This window comes from Penicillium soppii (assembly GCF_028829465.1).
Source record: "Penicillium soppii strain IBT 18220 chromosome Unknown utg000005l, whole genome shotgun sequence".
Taxonomy (NCBI): Eukaryota; Fungi; Ascomycota; class Eurotiomycetes; order Eurotiales; family Aspergillaceae; genus Penicillium; species Penicillium soppii.
The window spans coordinates 1,259,995-1,276,955 of NW_026643235.1; the positions used below are offsets into that span (position 1 = coordinate 1,259,995).

General features: G+C 47.2%; 8 protein-coding genes across 8 annotated transcripts; 5 read left to right on the forward strand and 3 right to left on the reverse strand.

Annotated features, from left to right (window-relative positions):
- Nucleotides 1-76: 76 nt before the first annotated feature.
- N7529_005900 (uncharacterized protein) lies at nt 77-1,800 on the reverse strand (the record flags this gene model as incomplete). Its single annotated transcript, XM_057241427.1, has 2 exons — nt 77-1,337; nt 1,433-1,800. The coding sequence occupies 2 exons, from the start codon at nt 1,798-1,800 to the stop codon at nt 77-79; spliced, it is 1,629 nt and encodes a 542-aa protein (XP_057096786.1).
- A 588-nt stretch (nt 1,801-2,388) lies between these two features.
- Nucleotides 2,389-3,927, forward strand: N7529_005901 (uncharacterized protein; the record flags this gene model as incomplete). Its single annotated transcript, XM_057241428.1, has 1 exon — nt 2,389-3,927. One exon carries the CDS (start codon nt 2,389-2,391, stop codon nt 3,925-3,927), a length of 1,539 nt encoding a protein of 512 aa, XP_057096787.1.
- Nucleotides 3,928-3,949: 22 nt separating this feature from the next.
- N7529_005902 (uncharacterized protein) lies at nt 3,950-4,408 on the forward strand (the record flags this gene model as incomplete). Its single annotated transcript, XM_057241429.1, has 1 exon — nt 3,950-4,408. The coding sequence occupies one exon, from the start codon at nt 3,950-3,952 to the stop codon at nt 4,406-4,408; it is 459 nt and encodes a 152-aa protein (XP_057096788.1).
- Nucleotides 4,409-4,530: 122 nt separating this feature from the next.
- Nucleotides 4,531-5,800, forward strand: N7529_005903 (uncharacterized protein; the record flags this gene model as incomplete). The annotated part of the gene is made up of 2 exons (XM_057241430.1): nt 4,531-4,789; nt 4,842-5,800. The coding sequence occupies 2 exons, from the start codon at nt 4,531-4,533 to the stop codon at nt 5,798-5,800; spliced, it is 1,218 nt and encodes a 405-aa protein (XP_057096789.1).
- Nucleotides 5,801-6,447: 647 nt separating this feature from the next.
- N7529_005904 (uncharacterized protein) lies at nt 6,448-8,597 on the forward strand (the record flags this gene model as incomplete). Its single annotated transcript, XM_057241431.1, has 3 exons — nt 6,448-7,691; nt 7,750-7,768; nt 7,833-8,597. 3 exons carry the CDS (start codon nt 6,448-6,450, stop codon nt 8,595-8,597), a joined length of 2,028 nt encoding a protein of 675 aa, XP_057096790.1.
- Nucleotides 8,598-9,687: 1,090 nt separating this feature from the next.
- Nucleotides 9,688-11,087, reverse strand: N7529_005905 (uncharacterized protein; the record flags this gene model as incomplete). The annotated part of the gene is made up of 5 exons (XM_057241432.1): nt 9,688-10,091; nt 10,150-10,217; nt 10,417-10,658; nt 10,761-10,865; nt 10,926-11,087. 5 exons carry the CDS (start codon nt 11,085-11,087, stop codon nt 9,688-9,690), a joined length of 981 nt encoding a protein of 326 aa, XP_057096791.1.
- Nucleotides 11,088-11,882: 795 nt separating this feature from the next.
- Nucleotides 11,883-12,926, forward strand: N7529_005906 (alpha/beta fold hydrolase; the record flags this gene model as incomplete). Its single annotated transcript, XM_057241433.1, has 1 exon — nt 11,883-12,926. The coding sequence occupies one exon, from the start codon at nt 11,883-11,885 to the stop codon at nt 12,924-12,926; it is 1,044 nt and encodes a 347-aa protein (XP_057096792.1).
- A 1,602-nt stretch (nt 12,927-14,528) lies between these two features.
- Nucleotides 14,529-15,190, reverse strand: N7529_005907 (uncharacterized protein; the record flags this gene model as incomplete). Its single annotated transcript, XM_057241434.1, has 2 exons — nt 14,529-14,941; nt 14,998-15,190. 2 exons carry the CDS (start codon nt 15,188-15,190, stop codon nt 14,529-14,531), a joined length of 606 nt encoding a protein of 201 aa, XP_057096793.1.
- Nucleotides 15,191-16,961: the final 1,771 nt, after the last annotated feature.

Here is a 16,961-nt window from a genome sequence, read left to right on the forward strand (position 1 = left end):
ACCAAGAAGACTACTTCATGCAAATTTGTTTCCCTCCACCCCCCCACCCCTGAATACTTCGCTAACTACGATTCTGTTAAAGACGACGTGGGGAAGGATACAAGATCATCTCCTTGACGTCGACCATTTCGGATCCGATCCCCCACACGTCAATCATCCCACCAAAAGCCGCATAGACCGGCTGATCCCCCTCAGTCGGACCTTCCAATTGCAGCATCAGCAAACACCGTTTCCCCTGTACAGTTCCCTTCATATCGACATTCCATAAAGGCAGCAACCATGCTTTTGCCAGAAGAGAATCCTCCGCCAAAGTAACAGTCCGGGAAGACACGATCCGCAATCCATTCGAATCCTGGCGATAGTGACGGAAATAGGTGATGTGATCTTTACAAGCCCGGAAGAGGCTCATTGTCTGACCATCAGGCGCTTTAAGATGAAGGCATTCGGATATGAACCTTTGGTCGGAGAAGCGGAGTGTTGGCTGCTTCTCCGCAGGCAATTCTGGATCTGCATAGGATTCGACCAGGAAGAGACTGACGGGCAACAAGGCGCCATCGACAATGTCCGTCCACTGGAAGGGCCGTTTGATGGTCTCTTCTTCTCGCTTCTCTTCGACCTGACACTCTAGAAAGGGCAGGAAAAGCATCATCAATTGATACTTCTCCAGCAGTGCGGATAGAAATCTTCTCTTGATTTCGTCCATAGGGAAGTCGTAGCTGACTTCGATATTCTCCAATTCCATTGCACCAATCAACGCCCAGCAAGAGTCCCTTTCATAGCCATAGTGTCGGCTGTTCTTACCAGACATAATAGTAAGAGGACTAGACTCGAAGAATCCTACCAGCCCAGATTGAGCTAGAGTTTGGATTGATTGACGCAACCAAATCACCGACTCCGGTGATTTCGGCAGCAGATGCCCGAACTGACCAGCGCCAGGCCTAGTAGTGTCCGGATCATGACCTTCACTTTGTATAAAATAGGCTGAGGCTAGATTATAAGCTAGGGTTGAGACAGGGATTGACATATCACGAACGGTGGCCTGGGTACCGTTGTAGAACCTGCTGTCGGAGAGAGTATTTCCATGTCCGTCAATCAGACAAGTGCTCTCCAGCAGAACACCTTCCTGTAATGTCCAACCGGATTTTAACCAGCGCTCGTCCTTCTGAGCAGTCTGAAGCCAGTTCTCGACCTTGCCTGTATAATCTTCAACGAGCTTAGGGTCTTGGAAACCGGGTTGTGACATCTCCAAGAGCAGCAATTCTTTGATTGCCGAATCTTCTTCCCATGAAGTCGAATGGAGCCAGACAATACTTTTGGCCGACTTTTTGTAGATGTGTCTGAGAACGATTAGACGCAAAATATTTTCCGAGACTCTTTCATTTCACTCAAAGCACACAAAGCCATTAGAAGTCAGGATTCTACACTTGCTTACAATTGTTTCCCGATTTCCTCCCCTTTAGCCTTTAATAGCTCAGGATCAAGCTGGTCCTTTAGACCCTGAGGAACACACATCCAATCCCACCAGATATACCGAGTTCCAATCTTCTGCATCACCTTTCTTGCCCTCAACAATGACCATTTTAAAGTAGTGGGTACCGTCCAGACAACACCCTCGGGTATGTCAGATGCGGGCTTATCCCATTGCGCAATATACCCCCAGGTATAGGAAACCACGCCATAGCCTTCCCTATCTAGTATATCTCTTGGAACTTCAGTATACGGCTGGATCCTCCATTCTTGCAGGTCCAGAAGCCATCGTGGAGCTTTTGGATCATTGGCGGGTATGTTGATGTTTCCCATGCTGTAGATGTTTTGAATCTTGGAGAGTGTGAGAGTAGTTGTGATTGTGTTCGAAAGACGGTCAAGCTTGCTTTTATCATCGACACTTTCGGGAAACGTGCGCTTGACCCCTTCGCCCCACCGCACAATGCGATTCGAGTATTCGTCAGACAACCCACTCGTTTGATGATGGTTGGTTGGCTCGATTCAACACAGTGTATGTGCACTGTGGGCTATGAAAATGGCTGGCTGTTAAGAAAGCATTGACGAGAAGATTGCTCCGCTTTGTGTGCTTGTTACTGGTATCAGGCCTTACGGCATGCACCGCGATGGATACGCCCCACGGATCATAGCAGAAAACGCAAAAATGGATCGAGATCTACCTTTCTATTACCTAAAAAGAGATCAGAAAACCGGAAACAAGGTGCAATGTGCAGTGGCTCAGCTGAGTAGTTCAGCTGGCAATCGCGTTATCCACAGTAGCCAAATTCTGGGTTAATAACTCGATCGGATATCTACCTAGATATAATCCCAAGAATCACCGTTTTGAATCATTGAGCAGGTTCTGCGAGAGGGAAACAGGAACAGATAACACGAAACAACCTTATCATGGGACGTGATCAGGAAATCATCTCGCTGTCCTCCTTTGGGAGAGACCTAGTTGCCAGCGGTCGAATGGAATTTCTCAACGGGCCAAAATTCTTCACCAAAGAAACCAAAGCCACCCGTCGCAAAGACCTCACCGTTGCCCCCAATGAGTCTCCAAGACCAGTTGCCACTTCAAAATGGACAAGTTGGTCGGCCTTAGCACTTGCGACAACGACAACTGATCTAGAAGGTCCCGAACAACTCATAGTCGGTGGTGGCGCGGTGACCAATGTGTCCCTTGTTATGGGAAGCCAGGATGGACTCTACTTCAGTGATTTGAAAGTCATGCCGGTCCCCGTAGAGGGCGCCACGAGCAGCGGGGGATCGCTACTTGTAGCGCCGGTCGCTGAACAGGGACGCGCTCAGCCGATGTTCCTGTTGCCCACAGACGGCGATTCCGACATCTCTTTCACCAAGCATAATCCGTCCGTCTCATTTACAGACCTTAGTAAAGAGCTCAAGGAGTCCGAAGGGGAAATTGGTGTCGCAGCCATTGATTCGTATGTGCTTAGTGGTGATATCAAGAATTTTTTTGGAATTCAGGGTCTCACGGGAAAACTGTACGCCTTCAAGAGTGACGAGGATAAGAAGTCAAAGAATGGCGGTCAGGAAAAGGGAAACAAGAAGGCTGGGAAAGATGCGACCAAAGGAAAGAAAGACCCCCAACAGACGACCGATAATCTTGCCAAACAGCGCGAGGAAATGAATCTCAAAGCAAAAGACCCCAAAGAAGGAAAGACAGGGGGCAAGTCCGAAAAAGACAAAGAAGACAAAGACGACAAAGAAAAGCCTGTTGATGAAAAAGTCTTGCTCAAAGACATGGAGTCTCCCTTGGGCATTATTTTCCCTGAGATTGAAAACAAGACCATTCGGAAACTCCCTCTCAAGAACCTTGAGTTTGTCTTCAGCAACACAGAAAAAGAAAGCCTCTTTCCCGCTGGACTCCGTCTTCAAGGTGATCTGGAGTTGAAAGATGATTTGGAATTCATCTCACATCGCTTGAAGGATTTGTTTGGCAGTGACAAGTCGACTACCTTGCCCAAGAAAATAAGAGTTACGGCCCTTATAGCGAAGGAAAGGGACTGGAGCAAAAAGCCTAAGATTGAAGGTATTGTGCTGCAAGCTGCTCTCGATGATATGAAATTACCCGCCTGGGACTTCTTGGAATTCCAGACAGTTGGGATAGAGTTGTCTGCGAGGAAGGAAGCTATCAAGAAAGATGAGGTTGAGAAGAAGAAAGATTACAAGACAGGAAGTTCGAAGAAGGAGACGGAGGAGACCGAACCTAAATTGGAAGCTGTGAAAGATGTCGTCGAGGATGATGCATCTCATACTGGGTCCAAGGTCAAAGTTGAGGAGGTTGCAGCAGAGGCTACAGATGTTGAGCCTACGAAAGAGAAGGTATTACATTATGAGAAAGCCATGCGTTCCGAGCCACTCGATCTGATGCCTAGATATCGAACAGGTTCCTTCCGATGCTACCCATCCGAAAGCAGATAAAACCAAAGAAAGCACCGTCGACATGGTTGGCAAAGATGGAACGGACAAGAGAGACAAGGAAGATAAGAAAGATTGGAAGGTAGGATTTGGACTGTTTGGCAAACTTAGCATCACCAAAGTGCCCAACTCGAAGGTGCCACTAGAAGCAAGGTATTGGATTCGAACGGGGAGCTGGAAGAAAGAGGAAAAAGATGACAAACCAAGGAAAGATAACAACAAGGGTGATGACGGGGATAAATTAAAGGATGGCGAGAAAAAGACTGACAAGCTCGATGGCAATAGCAAGAAAGACAAAACTGGGGACGGTGGTGATACAGCGACACAAAAAGCAATCACTAAGGAAGAGCAAACAGACAAAGGCAAAGGCGAGAGAGATGCCGGAGCAGAGAAGGAAAAGAAAGGTGAAAGGACAGAAGGGAGTGAAAGCAAGTATGAATGTGAGTTGCTTTCCAAGTGTGAGTGTCTACAAAAAGGCAACTAACCCTATATCAGTGTTGATCAAGGTCGGAAAATGGAAGGACTTCTGCGCCATTTCAAACCTTGATGTAAGTTCTATCGAGAAGCTGTCATGGCCTTAGATAATGACTGGTGTAAAACAAACAGATGAAAGAAGCTCAGCTGAATGCATTTTTCAAACCTGGCGAATTCACAAAATCCTGCACTCTGTCTGTGTCTGGAGCCCTTGAGTTTGAGCAAGGAAGCCTTGACAAGGAGAAAAAGGAAGAAAAAGCAGACAAGGAAGACGACAAGAAAGCCGACAAGAAAGCCGACAAGAAAACCGACAAGACAGCCGACGAGGCGGAGGAAGAAGAGGACAAGCCTAAGAAAGCGACTTTGAAAATCAATGGCCAGCTATCCAGAAGTGAGTATGAGCATTGAGAAAGACAGATAGATATTTATTGACCATATACTAGAGGACTATCACTTCGATGCCAAAGTCGGAGACCTGAAGCTTGACTCGATATTGAAGATCTATGCTCAGATTAGCGGTGCACGACCATCCAAAGAGGTCAAAGAACATGATTTTGCCTTTGAAGAGTTGCATCTTAATATAAGCCGCAAGCTAAAGAAGAAAGAGAAAGAAGAGAAAGAAGACAAAAAAGAGACACCCGAGGAGAAGGAGGCAAAGAAAGAAGAGAAAGCAGAAAAACTAGGGGCCATAGAGGAAACCGAGAAAGGGAAAAAGGATCAAGCAACGAAGAAGGTTGCGAAGAAGGAAAAGGCTGGATGGTCCTTTGAGTTATCTGGCAAAGTGAGCTTCAACGATGTCAAGAGTGTCAAAGGGTTAGTCAAGATTGACAACACTGGCTTGACAATTGAAGGTGGAGTTGAAGACTATAAGATCAAAGATACCGATGTCAACATCACAGAGGCTAGCATTGATATCTTCATCGGAGCGAAACCAGACCCTGCCAAAACGAAACCCGAGGGATCCAAACCCAGACTAACAGACGGAACCGCAGAACACAAGGCCATCGATAAACCCACCGAAATTGCCAGTCGTACCGACAAATTAGAGCCCAAGAATACCGCCACGAAGGATGTTGATAAGGGAAAAGTGGCCGTCTTCAACCGAGCGAGCAAATTCTCCATCAAGGGCAAAGTCGAGTTCAGTGGATTGACAGTGACAGTCATGTTCCTCACTGAGCGAAAGGAGACCAATCTCAAGTCGAAGAAAGTCTCTGAACGAGAATGGGTCTTGTTTGGAGTTATTGATGGAGATCTGCGCCTATCAAAGATTTGCACGGAGCTTGCGGGGACAGATATTGGCAATATCCAACTCAGAAACATTGCATTGATTGCGGCATCTGGAGAGATCAAGACGGTGAAGGATTTGAACACGCTCAAGTATCCGGTCAAGAAAGGTGAGTGAGAATATTATGTACTTATCAATTTGTAAACTAATTGGTGGGTAATAGGAATCTCATTGTGTGCAACCATTCCACCTCTGGCTGCGCTGAACACTTTGGCCAAACAGAACGTGGACGGGCTGGTTCTCGTCGCATCCATCCACCGAAAGCTCGATCTTCAGATTCGCTTACCCGAGTCTTTTGACGTAGGTTCTCGTTTCTTAGTTGTAAGCCTATCTGCTAACTAGATGACCGACTAGTTGGTATTTACGGAGAGCTGCGTGTTGAATGATATCGGAATTGGTATTGAAATCAGCGAAAAGCCTAGCCTAATGCTTGAAGGTGTTTTGAACATCACAATGGAGTCAAACCAGGACCCGCTGAGACTTGAAGGCATGGTAAAGGCCGGGATATTGAGCGCCGCGGCGCAGGTGTACGTTTTGTTTCCTGGTAATCTGCCTCGTAATTGTGTGCTAACTATCGTCTCCAGTGCCACCGTGTCGCCATGGGTGAATCCCTTCAACATAAGTAAGCAGGTGACAATTGCCGACTTCAGAATAGTGCTCGAAATTACTTATGCAACACTGGCGGCGGCCGGTCCATCGTGAGTCAATATTGGGCTTCTTTCCCCATCCCACGTCAGTCATTTTCTAACACCCAACCTAGCAAAATGGCCCTTGCGGGAGACCTTAGAATCGGAGAGTTTAAAGCTGAAGCTGGCATGTCCATCAGTCATTACCCTGACCAGCAACTCTTGACGGCAGGTATCTCCAAGGTCGATCTCATGGAGATCATCCGCGTTGCTGGAAAGGTGGCCGATGTTCAAGTCTTGGAGAATATGAGTGGCGGCGAGGATATATTTGTCTTCACTGACGCTTTCGTCTATATCTCCACTGGAGCTACCATTGCTGGGAAGGAGTATCCACGAGGCATTTCGGCCGGCGGAAGTCTGACAGCGTTTGGTAAGACCGCAACGTTTGACCTTAGCATCGGCGCGGCCGGTCTAGATCTCCAGGCCTTCATCGACAACTTTAGTCTCGGGCCTTTGGTTGTCACGTCTGCGACCGGTGACCCACGGGCGGGCATGATCGTCCAGATGACGAAAGACGAACAGGTGATCAAAGTTGACGGAAAGGTGACGTGCTTTGGTATTGGATTCGCCGTGCTTGTCGACATTCAGATGGGCACGGAGACCCCATCTTTCAAAGCCTACCTCGCAGTGCAGTTCACAGAAGCGTTCAAGATAAGTGTTTCTGCGACGGTGGATAATTTCCGCGATATCAAGGATCTGGCAAGCAAGGGCCTGCTCTTCCAAGGCAAGGTCGAGGGAGATTTGTTCGAGGCAATTTGCGAGAGTATAAAACACATGCTCAAAAGTCTTGAGGAGCTGGGCACTCAGGGTATTGAGTCTGTTCAGAATCTCATCAAGGCAAACATTGCCAAGAAGAAAGCTCAAATGGAGCAGCTTGCGGAGAAAGTCAAAGAGGCCGAGGAGAAGGTTGCAGCACGACGCAGAGATCGTCAAGCAGCCATGGAAAAAGAAGAGGAGAAGCGGAAAGGGGCAGAAAATGAGATCAACCGCCTGCGAGATAACTTGGCCAAAGAGACAAGAAAACGGGACCATGTTCGGAGGGAGTTGGAAGAAAAGGTCATGGAGGCCAAATTGAATAAGGAGTCTCTCATTCAACGCAAAAGAAAGGAGTACGACGACAAGCTGAAGGCGGCTAAGCGGGAGGAGAGAGAGAATCGCGAGAGACTGAATGCCCTGCAACAGCGACAGCAAACCAAATACGGTACTGATTTCCTCAAAAAGGTCAACATTGCCAAGGGAGCCTGGGCGGAGAAACAAGCAGCCCTGAAGGCTTCATGGAAGGGTGTTCAATGGGTTTACCGGCAGAAATGTGAGGCCACTTTGTAAGTCTTTACTGTTGGTTTATCCTGATATCCAAAGTTGATGCTGACCCAAAAATAGCTGGACAATAGGGTACTGGGTATGCAGACTCACCATCTCATGGTGCTAGTAATTTTTGAAGCTAATCACCACACTCTACATAGGCTGCAAGACTCGAAGCCGCAAAAGCCGCACACGAGGTCGTCAAGGCAGCGACTGACGTTTATCACGAGTCTGCAAAGGGATTGGAAGCCACTGCCAATTCTGATGCATTTCAAGTCCTCGTCACGGGGATCGAGGAAGCGCAAAAAGGTGTGGAGAGAGCAGTGAATGGTCTCGACTCTCTCCTATCAGGAGGTGGATTCGACGGCTTTGTCAGGTCTTTTGTGGACACAGAGGAGGCGCGTATTCAGAAAGCAATAAACAACCTACGCGCAATGCAGAATGAAAACAGCGAGTTGCAAAAGGCCGTCCGAAAGGCCCAGGAAATTCTTGACCGGAACGGGCCGAGGCTAGAAAGAGAGATTGCGGAGGCCGACGAAGAGATCGAGCGCATCCAGGAAGACTCAAAGCTGGCAGAGCTCCAACGGGACTACGAGTATCAGCTCAAGGTCCATGATGAGGTCCACAATGTCATCGAGGGGATGAACGCCGGTTTGGAGACACTCAAGGAAAATTGGGAGACGGGGATGCAACAGCTGCAGAAGGTGGTGGATGACATCCAAAAGGCCATTGCATCCGTCATTCACATTGAGAGGATCGAGGTGTCGGCTCACACACATGCTCTGGTTAACGACAAACCTTTGGAATTTGTGTTTTACGGGACACTGGCCGGTAAGCGATTTGAAATTGAAGCCAAGTGGTCGCCGGGCCAATCGCTCAAGGGGCTGTATAAGGCAGTGACCAATGAGATCCTCAAGATCGCTTGAGAAAATCACGGCGGGGATTCCTTGTATAGATAGAATTTTTCTACTTAGAGCAACCTACTAGATGAATTCGCGTTTGATTACACCAAGAGAAAGTAAGGTGGTGGATTTTGGTGATTTCAGTGGCAAGACGTCTGCTGGGTATAAAGCCCAGCCTTATGGCAATGGTTTAGCATTGCCAACGATTGAATTTAACTGCGTCATTCGACCAACATGCCTGTGTTGATGGGCCATTAGTGATACAGGGCTAGCATCACAACATATGGAGGAAGTGAACTTCAACATCCATTTGCTTGCACTGGTAGCATACCTTGGAGGCTGATCATCATATCGAATTGCTTCTCACTATTCAACTAGAAATCCGTGAGAACTTCTAAAACAAGAGCGAGCACCGGCAAAAATATCCCGAAGGGGCAATTCATAGGTCCGCCATTTACTGTATCAATTGACTTATGAACACTCTCACTAGATTACCAAAAGCCGGATTTGATGTAGTGATCGAGATTCATCTGTTGCCATGGCTATGGCGAACCCACTTCTCGTTCCCTCGAATTATGTCCCATTTTGCATCTATCAACGTAACTTCGATTGGTTCTCCTTTCTCTGCTTTGGGGCGCCAAGATAAGCTCAGGGTTATTTTCCAAGCTTCAAGTCCTTTTGTAGGGCAAGAGTGTGCTTGTAAAGGGTATTTTGGGCAACCGTGCCTTCATAAAAAGCACTCGCAGTTCCTGGCAGTACATTTTATTCAGACAGATGAACTTTCTGCAGCCATGCTCTGGAACAGCACGGTACGTCGCATTGTTTATTTATTACGCATTAAACCATCGAAAGCTGACTTGAGTGAGCAGTTGATTCCACTGACGGTTTAGTCTTCTAGTTGAGAGACGACAAGTACTCGAAGCTGCTGTGTCAAATTGGGCAGTATCGATCGACTATCCGTCTGCGCCAAGGTAGACCTTATCGCTCCCTTGAGACACATTTCTCGATATTCTTTCTTCTGGACAAGCCTCTAGCATGTTGGGTCGGCCAAAGAAGCCAAGCAGGCGTTTCGCAATAGCTCGCTCGCAAATCTATCTGATACATAGAGATATATTCAGCTCGAAGGCAATTTTGCGTTGAGATAAGAGACCTGATATTCTGTGACCTTTCTGATGCCACTGGCATTTAGATCCTGTGCCTCACCGACCTGGCCATATGGGAGGATTTGGCCCGTGCTATCCTCTGACGGGCGGGATTGAGAAACAGTGGTTCGTTTTATACTGAAGTTAATCTTGGTATCCGAGTACGTTTGAAACTGTATCCAGTTAATCCCAGACCGTGACGTGGCGTTAGGCTCCGAGTTCTTGACAGCCGAGCCTCCACAGTTGTCAGACCCGTGATCTGTGGAGAAGAGGGAGGGAAAGAGTCTCGAAAGTGGTGTCCACATCATTGGCAGACAGGCACAGGTGATTGCCACGTTTTCTTCGGTTATCGTCCATATTGAGGAGGCGAGATCGTCTGGAAAGATACTTGTAAGCGCTTGAGCAAGAGCATCCTGGGCCATGAAGACGCTTACAGGTGGTGTCAGGACTTGTAGAGGAGAAGTCCAGGGTCTGCATCCGGATAATGCTTGTAACCGCGACACTTGTATATCATGGGTCAGTCTTGAAACTATTCCTTGGCCTGCGACCTAGAGATATTCAAAACTCACAAGGCGCCGAGGGCAAATACAATCATCAATGCGATTTTCCGCTTCAACGTTATCTTTGTTTTGTAGAGTGGTTAAATTGGTAGCGCCAATATAATGATATCGGTCGCGATCGAGAAGCCGGCGTTGGCGTACCAGTTTGTGGTGATGTCAATGCATGATCCTGCAATGGTCTTGTCCCAGGTGCGGGACACTGGTGTGCATTGAAATACGGAGGCGAAGAAGGCGGCCACCATGTAGGAGGTGATGATAACCAACAGCACATGGCAGATGATACGGAACCAACTCTGGATAAAAATGCGCAGATAAAGCAGTAGAATCGACATCTTTGTCATGTTCATAGTGAGCTTGTAGAAGGCTTGGCTCACGAAGAAGAGCTGATAGGACTGTATTTAGCAGCCGATACGAAATAAAGAGCTAATAATCTGGAGCCATAGTACATAATTGGAGGAATGTGGCGAGGACAGTTTCCAACGTACCTTCAAGGTCATTTGTTTATTCGGTCTTGTGAGATTAGCGATATGTTGGCCAAAGCCATAAGCGCAGGACGCCAGCATGAGGGTCATGACGATAACCGCAAACACCTATAGATAAGAGTGTCAGGTCTGCATGATGCTGCTTGATCCCACGCATGGAAAGCTCACGGAAGATGCCAAAATGGTCCAGTCGTCCCACCCCAGTCCCGACTGAGACTTGGCTCGGGACCACAGACGGATGACCACAAAGGCTGGTGTTGTGACAAGGAAGACAATACATGGCAGTTGGATTTCTAAAGCCCTGCTTGGACCTGGAATGTTTTCCAACATAACAAATTGCCAAGGGTCGCCCAGAGGCAAGTAGTATGCCTTTTGATACCGATGGAGGCGAAGGTCGATACCTTTGCACTAAACTTAAAGCCATGTCAGTTGGGGTGTAGCCTTGGCCTTAGTCTCTGCTTCTTCAAATTCCCGGCAAATGTACAAGCCCGGTGGAATAGCGGGTTATGCGAGACAATTACGCCCGCGCTGACAAGGGTCCTATTAGCCGAACTTTCGCCCTTCATACAAATTGAGTAACATTGCATCGCGCCGACTAATCGGAGCATTCACCCGCTTCATACAAGGTCATCATAAAAAGTAATTGGCAAAAGAATCGGATAAAAAAAACATCTTTTCGAAAACGTAGCAAGGCCTTAAAGGCGCTAGTTTTGGAATTGTTAGGGCCTGTGTCCCGGATGAACTGGCTACTGCTCCGTCTCCGCCCTCGCACGGTGCCTGACTATTCCGAGTACGTCCTAGTAAAATTGGATTTAATTTAAAAGCTCTTTAAAATTCCCCGTCTCGGTAATGTCGGAACGCGAAAGAGGAAAAGTGATGGTCGACCCCTGGGGAACTAATACACACACGTGCAACGCAGAATATGTGGCGCCGACTTTGGTGATACCCTGGGATCCACTTTCATTCATTTATTTAACTGAATAATCTCTAAGCTAGGAGATTTTATTCCCATCAGGAGGCGAAAGGAGCAAGTCCGCATTTCTCTCATGCGATTGAAGAAGAGATATAGTGCTCTTTAAACTGCAGTCAACAACATAACCTGGTTCTTTTGCGAGCAACCGCATGATGAGGGTCTTCTCTGTCTTCACTGCCTGGTCGGCGATCCTGTCGTGTATTGCTGTCGTCTACGCACAATCTGGGCCCGACCCGATTGGTACGATCCATGAGGGCCATGTGCCAGCTGATCTATACGGATCCGACTACCCCTACCCTTGGCCGGTTAAGCTGTTCAAGTTCTACAATCAGCGCCAGAAACTTACGATGGCGTTTATGGACATACCGGCGAAGAAGAGTCACCAAAATAACAAGACGGCGGTCTTGCTCCACGGGGGGAACTTCTGCGGTGTCACATGGTTCGACACGGCACGTCACCTGTCAGCGGCCGGCTATCGAGTGATTTTGCCCGACGACATCGGCTTTTGCAAATCGAGCAAACCCCAAGGTTATTCTTACAACGTACAGCAGCAAGCGTTGAACATTCACAGTCTGCTCAATGCGCTAGGCATCGATGGAGTTATCGTGATCGGCCATTCGATGGGTGGTATGATTGCCGCCCGCTACGGCCTCATGTACCCGAACAACGTTCAGCAGCTTATCCTTGTCGATCCCCTGGGCCTAGAAGACTGGGTAGCCAAAGGCGTGCCCTATCTGCCAATCGACGCGACGTACGAGAGCCAGGTTGTGCAGAACTTCACCACTCTCCAGGCCTATGAGGAGGCCAGCTACTTCCACAATGCGACCTGGAAGCCTGCGTATGATACCTGGGTCGAGATGCTAGCCGACATCTACGCCGGCAACTATGGCTCCGAGTATGCGTACGTGATGTCCCTCGTCACCGACGCCTTGCTCTCTCAGCCTATCATCTACCACCTGCCTCTCCTGCAGACACGTACCTACCTTATGGTCGGAGAGAACGACATTACGGCGCTTGGCAAAGCATGGTCACCCCCCGATGTCGCTGCGAAATTGGGTCACTATAACAAACTCGGTCCTGCGGCCGCAGCCATGATCCCCAACAGTACCTTCCATATGTTCCCCGGCCTAGGCCATGCGCCCTTCCTTCAGGATCCTGAAGCGTTCTACGACGTGCTATTTGCTTGGCTAGACTAGATGAGATTGGCAACTGGCATGTCAGTCACATCTGATGCAATACATATTTGTCGCCTAAGAGTGGAACTATATGGGGGGTGGAAAGGCGACCATTTCTGCCCGCAAAAGAGGTTATCTTTGGTATTCGGTCAAAAGGTCCTTTTTGTATATATTCTATCTGTCTCTTTAAAAAAGTTTTGAGCATTCTTTGGGTCGTCTTCCTAATTCTTTTCAATTGTAACTTTATTCTCATTGACTGTCTCTTAGGATCGTTATAGCTGAAGCAGTATCCAATGTCTACAGGTTTCTCAGACACCATGTACACGAACGAATTCTATCTCACGAATCGTAGTGAGGCCCACACAGCACCTGTATGAACAGGTGGATGTTTCTCATCACTTGGTCATCTCCTCGTTCTGTTGAGCGCCTTATTTGCCCGCATTTTGGTGTCACATTTGCATCCGGAGTACTTTTAGTTCCCACAGAGAATCTATTTGCCCCCGCCAAGACTAGCTGAAATGATAAGGCTGCATGGAACATTGGGGATCCATGCATCGAAGCTCGTAGCAGGGCATAGATCTGAAGAAATAAACTTGATTAGTGAATAAATTATGCAAGATCTGGATTCCTTGACTAAAGGCCAAGCTTACTTGTTGTCTCATATAGGCAACAACCGCAATGGATTTGCGCTGTCTCAAAAACATCAATGTTAACGGCCACCCGTCGACAAATACGCGAGTGAAAAAGCACTTTTTCGTCATCCTAGTTAGGGGTCTTTTTTTAGCTTGATATGAAGAATGTGTTGACCTCCAATAAAATTGCGATCCGGGAAGCTTCCAAGGTTGGCTGGCCCTGGGCAGGCGGTAGGGCTTACATGAAACTCCAAGAAAGTGTTTTGAGTACTTGTGGCATTCTCTGTGAGCAGCTTAGCGCTCAAGTACCACAGGCACCTCATGATACTATATGTCTTTTGATCCCTCAGATCTACCCATTAGACTCGTCAGGATGGCCCATTCATGATCCGTAGGAAGCGCCATACGATTGTGACAAGAGTGGCCTTGAAATATTTCGGGAGCCAATTATAGTCGCAAAACAGGTAAACATTACTTCAGCATCATGAAGGTGCCATTATATACATCCCAATCTCATAATAGAAATATATATTAGATACGGGTGTTACTTACGTGCAAATTAAAACAAGATTTTAGTTACGTGCCTGTTAACGAAGGTATTAGGTCTAAAGTGAAGAAAGAAGAAAAGAGAGCTGTCTAACTAGGGGTTTTTATACTCCCTTTCTAGAAACTTCCTCTCTCGGTATTTGTCTTCTCGTCTGCCTAGTCCCTCACTCTACTATGTCCCATCAATAAGACCAAGAGGTCAAGTCTCACTCGAAAAACATAAAGACGGTCAAATCAGTATGCAATAGAAGAATCCACGGACCTAGCTATGTAGCTTGTTTAGATCAGGCTCTCTCCAAATCCTCCAAAATGTCTTCCCATCCTATCTCTTACTGTTTCATAAGATGTCCTATATTACACAATCTAAAATAAATACAAAGTTGTTGAAATTCATAATGTCCACAAATTAATATAGCATAGACACGGGAATCATTAGTCGGAGGCTTCAGGGTATACAAGATATGGGATAGTTGTTTGTCCAGTAGAAGCTCTCCCAAATTTTCATAGCATGCCAATTCTTCTGTACTTCTGGAGGCGACTCAACCAAAGAGAAATTTCGAGAGATATCAGAAAACGGTAGATTTTGTGCACCAATGCAGCGCATTTTCTCGCGAAGAAGCTTTTTGAAGTTATTCTTAGCTGCGAACTCAAGTAGCGACAAACCAAAAATATTTTCTGGAAGAGGATTTGCTACTCGATCTAGAAGAAGCCGAGCATGATTAACGCATTTTGACTCGCCTTCAAAGGCCATGAAATTGATTTCGTAGCCTTCGAGATTTTTGATATCCGCAACGTAGCGCAGCAGCACAGTAATCGTTGCTTCTGCGGCTTCTAGATCGTTCGCTTTCAATGCCTCCTCTAGGTATGATCTTGAATATCTCGGGTGACCATCCCATTTCAAATTTGGGTCAAACCAGTTTTTGAGCAAGACTCAGTGATCTTTGCATTTCCTTGGCGTATTGTGTCTCTCAACACTTCTTCCGCATTTCTATTTTCTGGGAGTGCTACCACGCCATGAATAGCAAGAAGGTTCAAGATAGCCGCTGCATCCTCTCCTGCTGATGCCTCGCGGTTGAAGGCGAAAAAGCTGGAGGTTTCCATGGGCATATTGTGATCGAGTAGGACTTGCCGGCTTCTCGATCGCGATCGATATTATCATATTGGCGCTACCGATGTATCCGCTCTACAAATCAAAGATAATTTTAAAGCGGAAAATCGCATTGATGATTGTATCTGCCCTCGGCGCCTTGTGAGTTTTGAATATCTCTGGGTCGCAGGCGAAGAAATAAATTCAAGACTGACCCTTGATATACAAGTGTCGCGGTTACAAGCATTATCCGGATGCAGACCCTAGATTTCTCCTCTACAGAAAAGTAAGAATACTCAGTGTTGGGGGCCGTAGTGATCGCCAAAACACCGCAGCTAGCCCTCACGCTGAGCTATTATTGCTACAACAATCTGTTGACGGACATTCTGTTAGCTTTTGAGTACAGCGTTTACGGCGTGATTTCCAAACCACTTCGAATGAACTGGCCTGCAAAAGGTAGCCAACAAAAAATTCAACCTATTGGCTCAGCATGCCGTATCAATACAGCATATTGATCCTAGTGCTCTAGATGATTCTGCATTGGCTAGTCTCGCAAAGCATATTCTATCTTTTGGTGGTGCCTTATGATATGCAAAACAACCCGAATTACGAGTCCCAGCTCAGCTCACTGGGCTATGCGCCCTTGCCTATCTTTCTATCAATTCTCATTGGTGGGCTCATGCTTTGTATATTGTTCGGGTTGGTGTTCAAGAGGCTTAAATCTCATATGCCATTGGCCGGTGCCTGTAGCGCTGCTATCAGTGCCGCATGTTACCCATCAAGAAATGAAAACTTGGACACTGTGGCTCTGGGTAGGCTCAAATGGGGGGAAGTAACGACGCAGCCGGCATGGGATATGGAGCCCTGCCGTGGGCTTGGTGATAAAAAGGGCCACTGCAGCTTCACGGCGTCAGACACAGTGAACACTTCTTTGAGGAAGTTATATGTTTGATGAAATTGTGTCTCAGCTCTCGCAATAGCCTGTATAATGATTGAGCTTCGATCTACTAGAAATGTGCACTTTGAACGGAATGCCGTACGGATTGAAGAGGGGAAAGAGTTCTGCGAGGCTAGGGTTTCATTCAATCAGTGGGCTGAAGTAAATGTTTTGACAGGGCCTTTTGGTGAACAAAAGTCTTTCTTCGTATCGTCCACCTTCAGAAAGGGTCCACTTGCTACCTAGTGAAGAGAGAGAAGAGTGCGATGGCGGTCTGACGTAGCAAACAGGGCGATGGGATGAAATGGAACTGAGGACCGTAGCGGGCAATGGCGTGAAGACCCTTTAGAGAAACCATAATGTAAAATCGATCTTTTCAGGGGAGATTGATACTTGATTCCTTCTAGATATCAGGCCAGAGAGGAGGCCATACAGGCTTATCTAACCAGATGATCGAATATGTCGGAACGTGGTCGTTACAGTACGGACTATTACGGGCATAGCCAATTGAGTACTTGAGAGTGTGATTTTTATATACTATAGAAAGTGCAGAATACATAGGGGATGAGCTTAGTAAGGTCTTTGAGAGCCTTACGATCATCAGGCAGAGGGGGTGCTGAATATTCCTCGGGCGCACTAGTAACATTGTGACCCTCTTTTGTTGACAGAATAGCCAATGAGACCACTTTCTACTCCCGTTCGCAGTTCTCCCACTACACTAGGTAAGGTCAGGAGGTTGGGGCCAAATACCATAGCATAGCCTGCCAATGGTTTTGACCCCGAGTGCAACTTTCATGTGAGAACCTTGGAATGAGGGCTCGGAAAATGATTCGTGAGTGTATATGCCAGGATCA